Consider the following 15,936-nt stretch of genomic DNA (forward strand, 5'->3'; position numbering starts at 1 on the left):
CTCTTATCTTTGAAGAAGGACTATCTACTAAGTATGCCAGCCCGGCCACTCGACCCGTACCTCTCTCACAAAAAATTTAATTTTTAAAAGAGTTCCATTTCAAAATTAAAAGTCTTGATTAAATAAAAAATTCTAGATAAACAGTAGGCATTTTAAGCCGTTGTAGTACAGTGTACAGCTTTGAATATATAACAGACTTGTTCTCACTGAGTCCCAGAGCAACTTGTATTTGGAAATGCCATTACATTCTAAAACCCCAGCGTGCAGCAGGACTGGAGAAAATAGAAATGTCTGAACAGTAGGAGACGTGTGTGCTCCACCACAGGTTGCCAAAGTGAGGAAAATGATAAAAAATATATTTGTATCATACAAGAGCAAGAACAGTTTTTAAACAAATATAAGTCATAAAAACATAAAAATCCTAAATAATGTATTCATTTTGCAGCAAAATACTAGTGCATTTCTGTAATTAGAAACTGAAAAATTAAACTTTTTACAGAATTTGGAACATTTTAATTTTAGTAATTCTTGTTATCTATCTTTATATTTAGGTATATTTTAGGGATATGACAAGGTATATTTCAGTAGCATTTTATTAAGCAGATATAGTCAACTGATGTCACCATCATGTTAACATTGTTTTACTATACACAAAGTAAATGTAATTTACTTTAGTAGGTCTGTCTTTGTCTGAACCTACCTTAAATAAGATTTTTAATGGAATATTTGAGACCACTTTTTGAACATAATGCAGCAGTCAGGAGTGTGATATATAGATATATTAGACATATGTAACATGCAGTGTGCAGGGGTCAGGAAAAGACACGAGAAGTCATGAGACAGGGTGCAGGGATCATATAACAAAGCACAATTGTCAAGAGCATGCAGTCAGGTTAAAAGTAAATCATTTACACTCCCACACAAACACAAATGATGCACCCCCCTAGCAAAAATTATCTTCCCAAGCAATAATCCCCCTACCTTCTTTCCAATTCAAACCTACCCCGCACACACAAACACCTCCCTTCTAAACTAATACCCCCACCTTCCACTGTAGAATGCACTCACTAGACCTCACACACAGTTGGTCCAGTTTCATATAATGCAACATCTTTATCCTTTTGCACTGCATTTGGTTTTGAGGGCTGAAAGGTAACCAGTAGATGAAGACAGCCGACAACTGCTAAGATGTCCTAATTTAAAAAAAAAATTACAATCCTGGTTAGCCAGCAAAGAGATACACAGTAGGTGCCCTGGCTGCCGTATGCTAGGAATGCCCAAACGTCTATCAAAGGTACAAGTTGGTCTAACAGGATTTTCTTCAAGAGCAAGTGGTTTGTTAGAACTTGCAATCATATTCAGTGTTGGGACAAGGTCTGGTACTCGAGAGCCAAAAAGCTAGCTCACTCCCTTCCTCCCCAGCAAACACTAATGAGCTTTGCACATCTGCTTGTGCAGTAGCTATGTCGAACCAGGGTGCTGGCATGACAGCCAGTGTTTGCTGGCCCTAGGGTAATGGGATTTTGGTTCATGGGGAACCAAATGGGATAGGGTGGGGGTTGTGACATGGTTTATTCAGTGTATTGCTGTTCTAATGAGAAAATAGAAACAAAGCCAGGTTTTTGTCATTATGGTAACCTAATTTTGTTGTACCATCTGGCAATAAAGTAGTTTTTAAATGATCCATTTTGTTTTGTAATTTGTTCCTTTTATGAAGGCACTAAAATCATGCATTTGGAACAACTCTTTTTTTAACCCAGTGCTACAAATACAAAAAAGCTCCATTTTTGGAACCTTACATTTAAATAGTAAAAAAAAAATCAATTAGTAAAATAAAAATCAAAAGATTGGCTAGACTCTGATTCTAGGAAGTGCATTTATTAAGATAACATTATTTAGTAATTCTTTTTTTAGCTAACCACTTTTATAAAGGTAACTTTATAACCTGTCAATCATTTACTAAAGTGACAATATTTGCCTACATAGCTTTCTATCCCACATTACCATAATCCAACTATCTCCGTGGGTTTTAAAGCTGATCTTCATTGTGAAATGACTAACTTTTTGAGGTATTTTTTTATATTGATAAATATGTTCGGTTTACAATGCATTTTTGTTTTTGAAAGGAGTTTGCCTATTGGCCCTAAGATACCAAAAAAAATAATCACTCCTATAGCAGGTTGGGATTCACCTGGGGGTTTCTAAATTTTGAACAAGATCCAATCAACCCTTGGTGAACCAAAACTGTACAAATGTGTCTATCACAATTCTCAATAATTCCTAGTATATGTCATTCAAATCAGAAGTGATTCTGGAAGAATGACACAAAATAGCAGAGTGTTCTGTACATTATGAAGTGGGCTGTGTCATGGGGTATGCTGATGTATTTATTGTACAGCACTCCGTAATATGTTGGCGCTATAAATCCTGTTTATTAATAATATCAATAATAATAGGGCCCCAATTTATCTGCTTTATGAATGTGGTGATGTCAGCACTGCTTTTTTTCTGCTAAAGTAATGGCACTTTATGGCATTCATGCTTTTAGCTGACTTTAAATATGGGTCCCATTACAATCATGTACAAAAAGTGTACATTTTTTACAACGTCTATTGGTTGTTAACTTTAAATCAACCAGGTAAAGACTTGGACTTATAATTATTTATACTTATTATTTATTTATACTGTAAACAGTTTTTTTTATGTAAACATATGAATATATGATCCAATGGGAAGAGTAGGAAGAAACCCATGATTGTGATTAGGGTAGGTGTGCAAACCCCAGAAAGATCAGAGATTTCATATGAGATACAAGAATGAGTTAGTTTAACTTTCCAGCATCCATAAAAATTACACTGTATCTTACAAAACATCTTTACCATTCCCGACCTAACTTGCCAGTGAATACCACTGAACACAGGCGAGAAGGTAGAGTGATTTATAATAAGTATATATCAATAAATCACAGCTACAAGGGAATATCCACGTATTAGAAATTATTAGAACCAAAGGTCTAATGTTATACATTTCCACAGTGGTTCCTCCAAAAAACTTCTTGTGGACGTCAAAGAGGTCTTTCCTTTAGATTCCAAGATCAGTTTGGTATTAATATATCCCTTGACAGAAAAAAAAACAACAAAACCACAATGTAATGTAATAGCTTTTATCCACATCAGTGAAACCAAACCCCCTAGGCTTTATTCCCAAAAGACCTGTTGTATATTTTCCACAAATTCCTACATTTTTTATTAAGGTACCTACAATATTCTCCTCATGCATCTGTTCGTTAGGAAAACTTAATAAACATTTCTTTACAGTGGCAGTGGGGAATGACTAATGTTCCTTAGACCAAGTAATCCAATGTATTATTACTACATACACAGGAGAAACTGTGATTGGGTAAAAAAATGGTTGTTAGCTTAAAGTTCACTTAATAAGACAATTAAAGCCATAATTCGAATTTCTAGGTGGGAGGTTTCTCTTTTTTGAGCAAATAGCGGATAGAGGGGAACCCCTAGATGCAATAGGCGGAAAGATGGCATAGGAGGTTTTATCTTGGTAAAATAGGTTTAATGGCTTCTCAACAAAAAAGCCCATATAAATTGTGGTGTGAACAAAAATATAAAAACTCATGAACAACCCAACCCAAACCTAAATCCTCTAGGCAGACTGGTTGATAGAAACCAAACTTCACTGTTCTAGCATTGTAAGTCTTCATTATAGACATCAGGCTTCTACGCTAATCACCTTTTTACTTAAAAGCAGTGTAAAGGTTGGGCTCAGAACGTTACACACGGTAAATTTATGCTAAAGAAATTTATCAAATTTTATATAGTATTATTTAGTGAGATTTGTATAATTTCATGTGAGTATCCAGATATAAATAAATAGTTAATTCAACAAATACACAAAATGTTTATTCTGGTCAATGTTCCATTGGTCCATTTTCATCCCCCTCTAGGATCATGGTAACATTGTTTAAGTAGTCAACACGTTTGTTTATTTATACCTCATAATTACAACTTACCTCATACTGGTTCTCTCATACCTTCTCTTTTTCAGGTATTTAGTTGTTGTTTATACTGCTGTTACATTGGTTAGTGTTAAGCACTTTTGTATCCACTGTACTTTGCTGTTATTTATCCTTCAAAACTTCTTTATTATTTGTTTGTTGTTTTTTTTTTTGTTGTAAAATTTTTCAATAATCAATGATTGAACATAAATATAATCAAAGGATTTGTGAATTTTTAAATATAATTATTGTTTTTATGATTTAATGTTTTGTACTTAAGGAAATTATTATTATTACTATTATAACAAAGTTATCATTTAACTTTTTTTTTTAAACAAAAAAAAAACATTATTCGTTTTTTTGGTTTGAAAAAAAAGAAAACATAACATTTTAAACCTTCTTTTCATAAAGGGTGTTGATGTTGCAGTTAAAATTAAAACATGATTTAGGTTCATTTTTAAACTCCTGGAGTTCATAAAGTTTAACAAACGAATGAGTGAGTGAGTAAATCATGCTTTTAATTTATTTGTCTTAAATCCTTATTCGTCTTATTTCCTAATTAAACATTGCACTAACATTGTGGCATTACTATTTCTGCATGATTATGTAGATATATACAGTTCACTGTACTTGAATTGTAAATACATGATTGCATAAGTTATAGTGGTCAGGTTTCAGGCCAGATCATACTTTGGGATGAAGTTTTATAAAATATTTTAGGGGAACGCTCTGCACCTTCCTCACCTCCGCCCCATTATAATGCCTCCTCCTTCCCAGCCCTCCTTACTGTGGTCCTGATGTTCTTATAAGTAGCACATTTACAGAACACATACTACACATTAAAGAAGAGACAGATCAGAGCATAGCAGACAGTGTATACTCTATACAGACATCATCAGCTGCAGTGAGCAACACAGGTGAGTGTTTGACATGAAGCTAACTTTAATAATATGCAACTTTAATATGCAAGTCTGGGCAGCCGGAGGACAAGACTAACTTTGTGTTTACGGGCACTATTGTTAAACTAGTTTCATCCTGGAAAAGTGGAAATTGAATTAATGATGTGGTTTATATTATCAGTAATAGTAATGTGTGACAATATTATATATATCTTGTATTTATTTAGTAAGCTTTGCTTAAAGTTGCATTTATATATTTAGGAGCTCAGGTGCATACACAGATACTTATTAACTTGGGTACTATACATTTACACTAAGTTAAGGTGAATACGCTTACATTGTAAGCTCAAGTGCATACACTTAAATGACAAGCTTGGGTACATACGCTTACACTGCAAAGTCAGGTGACATGCTTACACTGTGAGCTCTGGAACATATATTTACCCTATGAGCTCAAGTGCATTCACCTACACTAGGTGGTCAAGTGCATATGTTTATTATATATAAACACCATACCAAATTTTGCCATTAACATTTATTGTTAAGTGTAGGGTTGCTGGACATAGGAACCTCTACCATGTAGATTTTAGAAGGAATGATCGGGAATGGTAGACGTGATAATAAATGCTTATAAAGATAAGGATACCATGTAACATTTAAATAAGTTTTTTCTTTGGCTAGATATGACTAAATGACTAGATATTGTAATTTGTTTTTTTTATTTTTAAGACAACATCTGTATGTACATTTAAATATAAAGTATATAGTTTTAGTGGGAAGATTCATTATTAGGTGAGATGCAAAAGTTATAGAATGCCATATTTCTGTGACAGTAATATTAGGAATGCATTTTAATATATATATTATACATTTAGCTTTTGTATTTTGTATACGTGAGTATGTATATATATTTCTATCATAGCTAGAACTGTAGAATAGCAGTAGAAAGTAGTTGAGAATAGGTAAGGCTAAATAGTCCCAGCTATAAGTGTATGTACAGTAGGTAAAATAAGATATGTTACATTTGTAGGTGTAAAATAGTTTTAAATTGGTGAAATTAGCAGGAATACAGAGCCATATATATATTGCTGTGATATTAGCAGATACAGGTGATTATATTACATATGTGATCAAAAATAAAGCAATTTTGTAAAAGTTTATCTTAATATTAAAATAAATTAAGGAAGTAATTAGAAAAGTAAGAGTAAGTAAGTAAGTAAGAGTAATTAGAAAAGTCATATAACAAAATGTCAGATTTTTAAAAATCGAATCAATATGAATCACTTGTATATAGAGTATATTTTGGCTGGGAACTGCTATGATGGGATATTTGGTTTTTACTTTCTGCTGCCATTCATGCCTGACACTTTTAAATACATAATACCTGCAATGTAAACTAGATTTTTTATATTCTGTGCAGTATATATAGAAACCTAAAATGTCTGTATGAAAAATTTTACACTTGAGTTATATGTTCAAATATTTGTGCATTTTGGGGGGAGCAATTCAGAAAATTTTAAGAGCAAACAGAGTGTTTCTAGCTAGATAAGAAACATGTTAATTTTGCTTGAAGCCTTTTTGTGGGTATAATGTAAATTTCTGACATTACCCAGAGCTTGCATTCTGATATATAACAATATACTGAAGGTACTGTCTACTAAATCAACTATTGTATAAGAGAGAAGAGAGGCTCAGATATTAGCAGAAAAATAAACTACAGCTTGTACAGAAATATATTTTGTATATGCAAGGGGAATGCAAATCAAATTTTTTCTGTATAATAAATGTAACATATATACAGTATGTCTACTTATTGCATATATTCATATAAAACTTGCAGATTAAGTTAACTTTACCCAAACAATAAATCTGTATTTGTTTCTAATTCTATTTCTCTACCCATATTGTTCTATTTGAATAAATCACACACAGTATAGATGTAACAACTAGATTGCAAACCCACCAGGTTTATTTCTAATAGATCTATGTTGCATTAAAAACCAATTTTTACACATGCAATATAACTTTTATTAAATCTTATTCTGTTCACTACTTTGTTAAATGTCATCTTACTTCTAACTATGAATACTAACCTTTTATTGTTTATTTTTGTAGGTTTCGTCTTCTGTTCTACAATGTTTTCACTCTACCCTTTTTTCGTGATTTTAGGTAAGTTCATTCAACATACACCTGTTTCAGAACAGTTGTTTGGTAATTACCTATAAATCTGATTAACACATTTCTCCAACAAATTGCATAGATTAGAGAAAGCGGTGTAACAAACTTTCCGAAAGTGTGTATTTAGGTAATTACTTCATCTGGTTAAAATGGCACCTGTCAAGGGTCAGGTGTTCATGAGCAAGCAGAAAAAGTGACATTGAAAGGGACAAATAATATATTATATTGGCTAAATAAGGAATAATCGGTTAGAGCATCTACAAAATGGCAGGCTTGTGTGGTGCTCCTGATATGCATTGGTTAGTACTTAACAAAAGTGGTCCAAGGAAGGACTCTTGGTGAACCAAAGAAAAGGGTCATGGGTGCCCAAAGCTCATGGGGGTAAGGCTAGTCTGTCTGGGCTGATCACACAGAAGAGCTGCTGATTGCTACAAATCATGATACTGGCTATAAGTAAAATGTGCAAGAACACACAATGCCTTGCAACTTACTGCATATAATGCTGCATAGCCATTAGACAAGTAAGACTGCCCAAGGACATACCTGGACCATGGAGCTGTGGAAGAATTGCTCTGGTCTGAAATGTTTTTTTAATTTTTTACTTTTAGATGAGGCAAACCGGCAGGGGCAGTATGACTTTAGGATCTGGTACTAATGTCTTAGTACCATGATGTCCATGCCTGAAGAAGCCTGAACTGTGTTAGGACTATACTTTTACTGAAACAAAAGTTTCTGTCCACAATTTAAAGAGTAAATACAATCAAAATAGGTTGCCAGAGGGGACCATGTGCCCTGGGTGTTTGTGCAGTTTTCTAAAGCTTAATGCAGCTCTGTGTGTTTCTATTTATCCAGTCAGTTAGAAAGAAGAAACCATGGGACACCAAACCGTGGAATTGTGTTGATAGTTACATTAAACCACTATGATTATTGACTTTGCATAGCATTGCATAAGATGTTGGCATTATATAAAAATACAACATTTTGATAAAAAAAATACCAGTGGAAATTTATAAAAAAAAAATAAAAATGTAGGAAATGGTTTTCTGAGAGGTCAAATGAGGAAAACCTAAGTGAATCTTCAAAAAATGCTGTCCTCTCCTCTTCCAGCCTACAGTACATTAACACTGCATAATTTAAATATCTGTGAATCAGGAACATATTGGCCTTAACCTTTGCTACCATGCCAGATCTTCCACCAGTAGGCAACTGGAAAAGATCACTACATGGTCAGGTGGAAGGCTTATGGAGAGAAATATGCTTCAAATGGTTCTTATAACCGTCAAGGAGTAAAAGATATATTGATGAAAAATGTGTTTACCAGCATCCCAAATGCTTACAGATAAGAGCTCATTAAACAGTCACAAGGAAAAGAACTAAAGTTTCAGAGCATTGCAGGACTTCTTAATAAAAAGACCCAACATTACTGCCATGAAATATTATGAAGACCTTTAGGTTGCATACACACTTGCAATAATTATCGTTAGAAATGAACGACTAACGACCGATCATCCGATAATCATTAACAAAAAAAGTGCATGACTGACCAACAACGCTGACAAATGAGGATTGTCACTGGAAACGAATGACCGTCCCAGTGGATCTGATTGAGCGAGATCATTCACTATCTATTGTATGTACGGTCGTTCAGTGATCGTGGATGGTTCTGCAGTACACTTTCTCTTTTACATGTCACTTCCTGCATCGTTCAAACGATCGTATCTAGTGTGTGTACATTATTGGTGGATTATATTTGAACATTCGTATTGTTACAGAATGTACAGAATTGTGCACAATACGATCGTTCAAAAAAACCGTGCATAATCGTTACTCGTTCGTTTTCTAGTGTCTACCTAGTTTAAGGCATAGTGGTATATATAAAGTTGTATATAAATATGGGGAGTTTAAGGTACTAACCCTAAAAAGGTTCTAGTTTTAGGATTTTGAAGTGCTAATTACTGGGAAATATAAATGTTAGGTTGGTACAGTGAACACAGAATATTTAGGAGACATAATTTATAAACAATAAACAATAGACAATAAAGCTCATGGCAAACTCTAAACTGCTCAGTCAAAAGAAGAATTTTAGGCTTTATTTTGTCCATTTTGCAAAGGAAATCTCTTCTTGTAGTTCAGCAGTGTCCAACCCCAGTCCTTGAGGACCAGATATCACACACATTTTTGTATTACTAAAACAGATAAAAGTAAATCTAGTATATACAATATATCAGAAAATGACTGTATTTATCTAAATATCCTGGCATGTATGTGGCTCTTGAAAACTGGAGTTTCTCTATTTTCTTTGCATTACAAAGGTATCTCCATAGATATTGTATTTGCTGATAAGAAATCCATTTTCCAGTATTCATTTAAAACTGAGGGTAATGTACTAAAATGTGGATTGTTCATGTTTGTGTCAAAAAGCACAGCTCTGGATGTTATTACTAAAACCAAAAGCTGTCTAGATCAGATGGGACCGCTCAAAGTCTCTGTGCATGGAGGATGCCAAGCTGAGTTTCATAATAGTTTCCTTTCTCACCCAAAATAACTTGAATAATAAGACCTTTCAAAAGAAATTGATTTACATAAGTAAACACAGTTTCTATTTTCCCTGTAAGAATGGTCCTGTTCAGAGGATGAGGATCATACTGCTGTGTAGATGAGGACCAAATGATAACCTTGAGAAAGGACTATATTTACCAACGCATCTGTGACTAACTGCCATTCAGCAAACATCTGGAAATAAAAAATGGTGCCTTCTGGACAGCTTATTTTGCAGAAGGGCTTTTTGCTTTATTGGGATATGTAACAATCCCGTAGCTTCCTGTGGAAAAGAGGATGTCTCTAAAATGCCAAAATACACAGGAATTGGACAATATAGAAGATGTGTACATTTTAAAAGATATTTCCGGCACTTAATGGTGCAGAACGTCTGGTTGCCACAAAAAAGGTCTCATTAAATGTTGAAATATAATCAAAGGAAGTTTATATCACGTTATATTAAATGGATAAATTTAAACTTGCAAACAGTTGCAAGAAGCACATTGTTAATATTCTTTATTGTTAACCCAATAAAGTTTCCTCATTACTTAATAAAGTCATAATAATTATTCAATGTAGTCTTGTAACACACATAACAGATTACATTGGTTTATCTTGAAGGAACCAAAATATTCTCTTAAAGTACAATTTGATCTAATTAAAATAGATTTTGGAGAACTTTCTTTAAGAGTACCGGTTGATACTCCTGAAAATTGTACAATTATTTATAAAGAGTAAAAGAGAAAAAAGCATATCTGGCAAGAGAACAATAATATATATATTTCTAAATGATGAGTCAGACACCAGAAGCTTATTAATTTTAAATCCTTTCTTTTCTTTATGCCTTTCATCATATATTTGGGTACAACCAGGTCAACAAATGATTAAAATAAAATACTTTATTGCTTTTTATTTGTTAAATAATCATATGAAAGATATAGTTCACAATGTTTGTTGTAATTTTTTTTTAATCAAAACATTATCTTGTTCTTAGGAATTATTGTACAGTCAACATCAGGAGATCCTGGAGAATGTGAGTGAGTCATGTATATTATCCTTGTTTGGCGATATGTTGTTTGATTTTAGAATATTGCAAATTACATCCACATAAGTTCTAAAGGTACGGTTGGACAGGTGTTTCTATATCTTGATATAGTTAAACTTTATAAAAACTGCAGTCTGCTACTACAAGTCATCAATCCACTGTAAATTGTTCTACAGTCGATAAAAGTGCAATATGTAGTATTTTTCTATATGTATTGTTTTATTTATTTTGTAATGCGTTGAACTTATATACAGTATGCTATGTTGAACTGATGCTCAGAAATCCACATCTGACATTGTCCTTTAGGTGACAGACTGTTGAGTAGGTAAGGTACAGTAAAACAAAAATAGGACCATGTCTTGATAAAGGTCCTGTAACTTCATAAAGGCTGTTGACCAAATCCATCTGCATCTCACTTCAAAATGTGTCTGGCTAATGTCAACAACATTAACAATTCCTCCTTCTGGCAACATAATAGGGATGAAAATGTATGTTGCATGGAAAGCAAAAGCCGACACCCTCAGCAGTTGTGAAAGAACACACATTGGCGTATTTAAGCATAGATATATGTTTCATAGCCTGCAGATGTCAAAGTGTTTGAGCTGCTCTGGAACATTAGGCAACAAAAAAAGTAACTTTTGCAGAATATGAGGTTTCCAGAAACAGACTTATTTTAATAGCCACAATGACTTAACTGTGTAATAAAGATAAAAAGAAAATATTTCTTTCCAACATACAAGTAAACTCTTCTGAGGTACTTACTTTAAAGGGCACCTGTCATCCGAAACCACACATTAAATAAATGTCTAAATCAGCTAGGTTTAGATTTATGGAAGGGTTACACAAAATTAATCATAGCACATAAAAATATTTTCCTAGTCTTATGTAACTGTTGTGTTACAGTGTTATAGCTGAACTCTGGGCATAGAACTAACAACAAAGATTAAATACTATTTGTATTGTCCTTGGACTTTTAAAGCTCTGTTACACCGCATTCCCATCTCTGACAAGTGAAAAGACCTGATTTGTTCCCGCAGCAGCTATGTAATACAGGCAGGTCTTGTCCTTCCCCCAGCCTGTAAACAGTTACAAAAGGGAGTTAAAAGGGAGAAGCAACAAACTAACTTTTTTAAGGTATGTTCACATTGGCTATAAGGTTGTGGTATGGTGACGGCTTGCTCATGCCAGGGAACCGCTGCCTTTGGGGAGATGCTATTTGTAGCTTCAACCAATAGCAGCCCCATAGAGAATCAATGGAGGTGGCAGTGAGCAGTACTAGTACCATTCACTGTCACCAGCTGTCAAATGTACAGAAGCTGGTTCTTTAAGAACCACTGCTGTGATGTGAGTAACTAAGAGGCTAGCAAGATGCCGGGAGCCCCATGGGATTGCACGATCCCAAAGCTCCATTGAATCTGCCCTTACAGCCCAAATGTGTTTGTTTATATGTTTAGTTAGTTTGTTCCACCTGAAAGAAAAGCCCCAATGGATAATCAAAGAGGAGTGGAGTCCTATGTTTATTTATATTACAAAGAACTCATAAATAGCATATCTTAAAGTATCTTTAATCAGTGTCCCCACTTTCTGCTTATTTTCTATCTATTAGAAGTCAAGCATGGGGAAAAAAGCTCCCTGATGGGGACCTGGCATCAACTGGTAACAGGCAGTTGGTAGTTAAAGCCTTTTTTGGGATTTTATTTATGTCTGTGTCCTCTCTGGGGAAATTGATTTTACTTCATCTAGATGGCAACTGCCAAACACATCATCTTGTTTGAGCAAGTCTCTCCAAAAAGGACAAAAACAACATTCAGAAACATATAGGGCAGGGGAGTCAAACTCAAACACACAGAGGGTGGAAATCAAAAACTTAGACCAAGTCAGGGGTAAACCCAAATCCACTGAAAAAATTGAAGTTTCTCTTTCTCACCAGATACAAAACCTTCCCACACAGAAACAGAGGTCCCGCCCAACACTCAATCCAGAACAAGTCCACCACAGAGAAAAAGGTCTAATTTTTTAAACTCAAAATTTTTTTTTTTAAATCAAAATGACCTACCAACAATAAAAATGCTAAAAATATATTTTTTTATATATATCCTGAAGTGACTGAAGCTAATGAGACATTGAATGGCAGAGCATTGCACTACAAGACTATAGTGACAGGAAAGCTACAGCTCACCTGTCATAGAATGAGAATGATGTGCTGCCCTCTCTGCCTTTCTCCCCACTCTCCACTGTTACACGTAGCCTTCTCACAAAGAAAGACATCCCCAACATCCCTATAGACGTGCAGCTGGGCTGGACTTGAGTAGCCTTTGCGATCGCCTGTCATGTGTAAGAGAGGCGGGTGGGCAGAGATCTCTCACTTGTCACATAGACGTGAGTGATGCCGAGACTACAATTCCCAGCATCACTTGCATCTATGGAACAGAACAACAATGCGGGACCACGCAGTGATGCGAGTGATGCAGGGAATTGTAGTAGCGGCATCACTCGCTGCAATAGGTAGCAGCAGGCGGGCCAGATGCAATTCACGTTTGGAATTCCCTGGGGCCAAAAACAAGGACCTTGCGGGCCAGATTTGGCCCGCGGGCAAGAGTTTGACACCCCTGATATAGAGGTTCAAACTATTCCTACCTCAAAACAAAACACACCCACACATAGAATACATACAAGGGCCCATTCCCACTTCGGCTATTCACTGTATATTAAAAAATGCACACACATTGCCATGCATGTGTTAGGCAGCTTATTATTTAGAAAGAAAAAAGAAATATAGTGTATTGTGTGGTTTTGAACCTGCAGTGCACAACTATATACTACAACACACTGTGTATTTTCACATTTCGCTAAAGTGTGCTGGTAAAGTGTGTTTTGGTTGCAAAAGGAAAGAATGGCTACCAAGTACAACAATGCTTAATGCGTTGATGTGTGTTGTGTTATTGCACACATTTCTGCAGAGATATGTGATTCAATGCAATGCACCAGTGTAAACAACCCTTAAAGTTAGATAGGATCTGACCCTGGGGCTAAAAGTGAAAACCCCAAAGTTAGAGCCATCACCAAAACAGGAATAGAACATAAATCTTCCAAGGAGAAATCTTGTTAATGTGACAATAGTCTAGGGCTGGTATGTGCTGGTCCACTGCCAATTTTTTGCTTGACTGCAGGATCCAATCGTTATACCAGTCAGAAGTCCATTGATCAGATATGCCACACACACATATAACGCTCTGGCCTTCCTTTTTTTCAGATAGAAAGCAATTCCAATTGCAATCAGAATCAGGTCATTTGTTGTAAACTTTTGATTATTATTAAGCAATACATTGGATATCTACACACACTGGTCGGAACCCCCCAAAAATGGGTCTTTTTTGATCAGGTGGTGAATTTCCTTCACATTCACTTTAGAGTCAATTATTTCATCACATCAGGGATCAAATCGGAAGTGCAAATCTGACGTATGCCCTGAACCTAACAAAAAATTTCTTTTACTTGAGAGATTTCTTTATTAAAGAGAAAGAAAATATCCTTAATTGAACACAGACAAAACATAAATAAATAAAACTTGACAGGGTTTTACTTATTTCCTACTATATGTAAAGCTAAAAATAATTTTGCCTTAGATGTTTGCTTTTGTTTCTCCTAACTGTACCAAATTTATCATTTTAAAATATTTGTTTGTGTTAATTAGCTATGTTTTGTTTTATGTGCTAAACCGCTAAAAAATAAAGCTATTATATTACCTTCTTTCTAGTGCTGGTGGAACAGAATGCTCATTTCCCCAGTACAATGTGCAGTAACTCTATCTAGGGTATTTTTATAGAGAGAGTGGAATTCATAAATATAGAAAACAGGGCCCTGGTGTTTCTTTGCCAAGAACTTTCACTGTAGAAGAGAGAATGCTGCAGGAGACGGTGTTTAAAATCAGCATCACAGTGAGCTGGTGTTAAAAACAATCTGAAAGGAGACAACTGCAAAATCTCCACTCAGAATGCCAGAAACACTGATCATGCAAAAGATAAAGCATGCCGAGCCCTTACCATCACAACTTCCAGTACTTATCAACTGCGATTATTAATCCTGGTGCGATAGTTTAACTGTTAAAGTAGAAAAAAGGTGGAAATGATAACCTTCCATGAACTCTAAAGTCAATCATATACTCCCTTGGTCAACTTTCGAAATTAATTATTCACAAACAATAGCAGGCACTTACAGTACATATTCCACAATTAGAAAGATAATCAGCAACCCACTCCTATGGATGACTAGTCTACATTTTGGCTGCCATTACAGTAAAAAACCTTTTGGGTTAAACCTCTTTCCACAAAGTCTGGCCTCATGTCTTTTGCGCTGACCTTAAAGAGAACCTTCTATACAAAAAGATGGTCTGCCCACTATGGGACCCTCATCCTTCTCAAATTACCCAAAATATTTAGGTTAGAAAAGATACCTGAGAAGGATAAAATTAGAAATTTACTTACTTATCCCCATCTTCCACCAACTGTCCTTTAGTGAAGATAATATCACTGTCCTTCTGCGCTGTGTCAAACAAAATAGGCAGGAGTGTCTTTCCAAGGAATTAAGTCTGCTCTGTATTCAACAAGATTCTACCTGAAAGAAGAATATGATGAACCCTGCAATAAAGAAGATAAAGTAAGGTAAGTATAATTATATTTTTGCCTTTTACAGTTATCTATTTTCACCTGTCTAAAGTGGATTAGAGTACGAGTCCAGTATTAAAATGAATAGCTTTTTACAAGTATATCGACCACTTGTGTACTTTTCGCAAGAATGAATACATTACGTTCATTTACTTTTGCCAAGCATCTTATTTTATTTAGTTACCTTTCACTGCACTCTTTTCAGTTCTACATTTTTTTCATAAACTGGTGTCCAAGAGAAATATCTTTCCTGGGTAAATGCTGTTTAACCTCCCTGTGGTGTTTTGGCAGAGATTACTCAAATAAATGATTAGGCCATTAGACATGTGGTCAGTCTGAGGGAACCTGGGACAGGTTTCTCAAGGAATGGCATGCTGACTTTTTTTAAATCCATCTCAGCATAATTGTTCTCTTAGCTTTGCAATACCTCAAAAGCAAACCTCTCCCTCCAGGTTTCAGGTTGGCATCTACAAATTGTTTCTTGCATGTAAATGTTGTCTGAAGTACTTTTCACTTTTGAAATTTTACCTTATAAATTGCTTTATCTAAAGAGAAAGAGATTTTTGCTTAAGTAAGCATTTTGGCTTTTATCTGAGGATA

At 34.9% G+C, this 15,936-nt stretch overlaps 1 protein-coding gene across 2 annotated transcripts in view; it reads left to right on the top strand.

Annotated features, from left to right (window-relative positions):
- The first annotated feature begins 2,029 nt into the window (after nucleotides 1-2,029).
- Nucleotides 2,030-15,936, top strand: part of COCH (cochlin) — a 36,606-nt gene continuing 22,699 nt past the window's right edge. The window contains exons 1-3 of one of the 2 annotated variants that reach the window (XM_072428182.1): nucleotides 2,030-2,069; nucleotides 7,027-7,080; nucleotides 10,622-10,660. In XM_072428182.1, the coding sequence (XP_072284283.1) occupies nucleotides 7,047-7,080; nucleotides 10,622-10,660 (73 nt within the window). In that variant the 5' untranslated portion in view covers nucleotides 2,030-2,069; nucleotides 7,027-7,046. Of the gene's footprint in view, nucleotides 2,070-4,814; nucleotides 4,930-7,026; nucleotides 7,081-10,621; nucleotides 10,661-15,936 lie in introns of those variants that run through there. The other variant, XM_072428181.1, reaches the window with a different exon arrangement.

The sequence above is a fragment of the Pyxicephalus adspersus genome, chromosome 12 (assembly GCF_032062135.1).
Source record: "Pyxicephalus adspersus chromosome 12, UCB_Pads_2.0, whole genome shotgun sequence".
Lineage (NCBI taxonomy): Eukaryota > Metazoa > Chordata > Amphibia > Anura > Pyxicephalidae > Pyxicephalus > Pyxicephalus adspersus.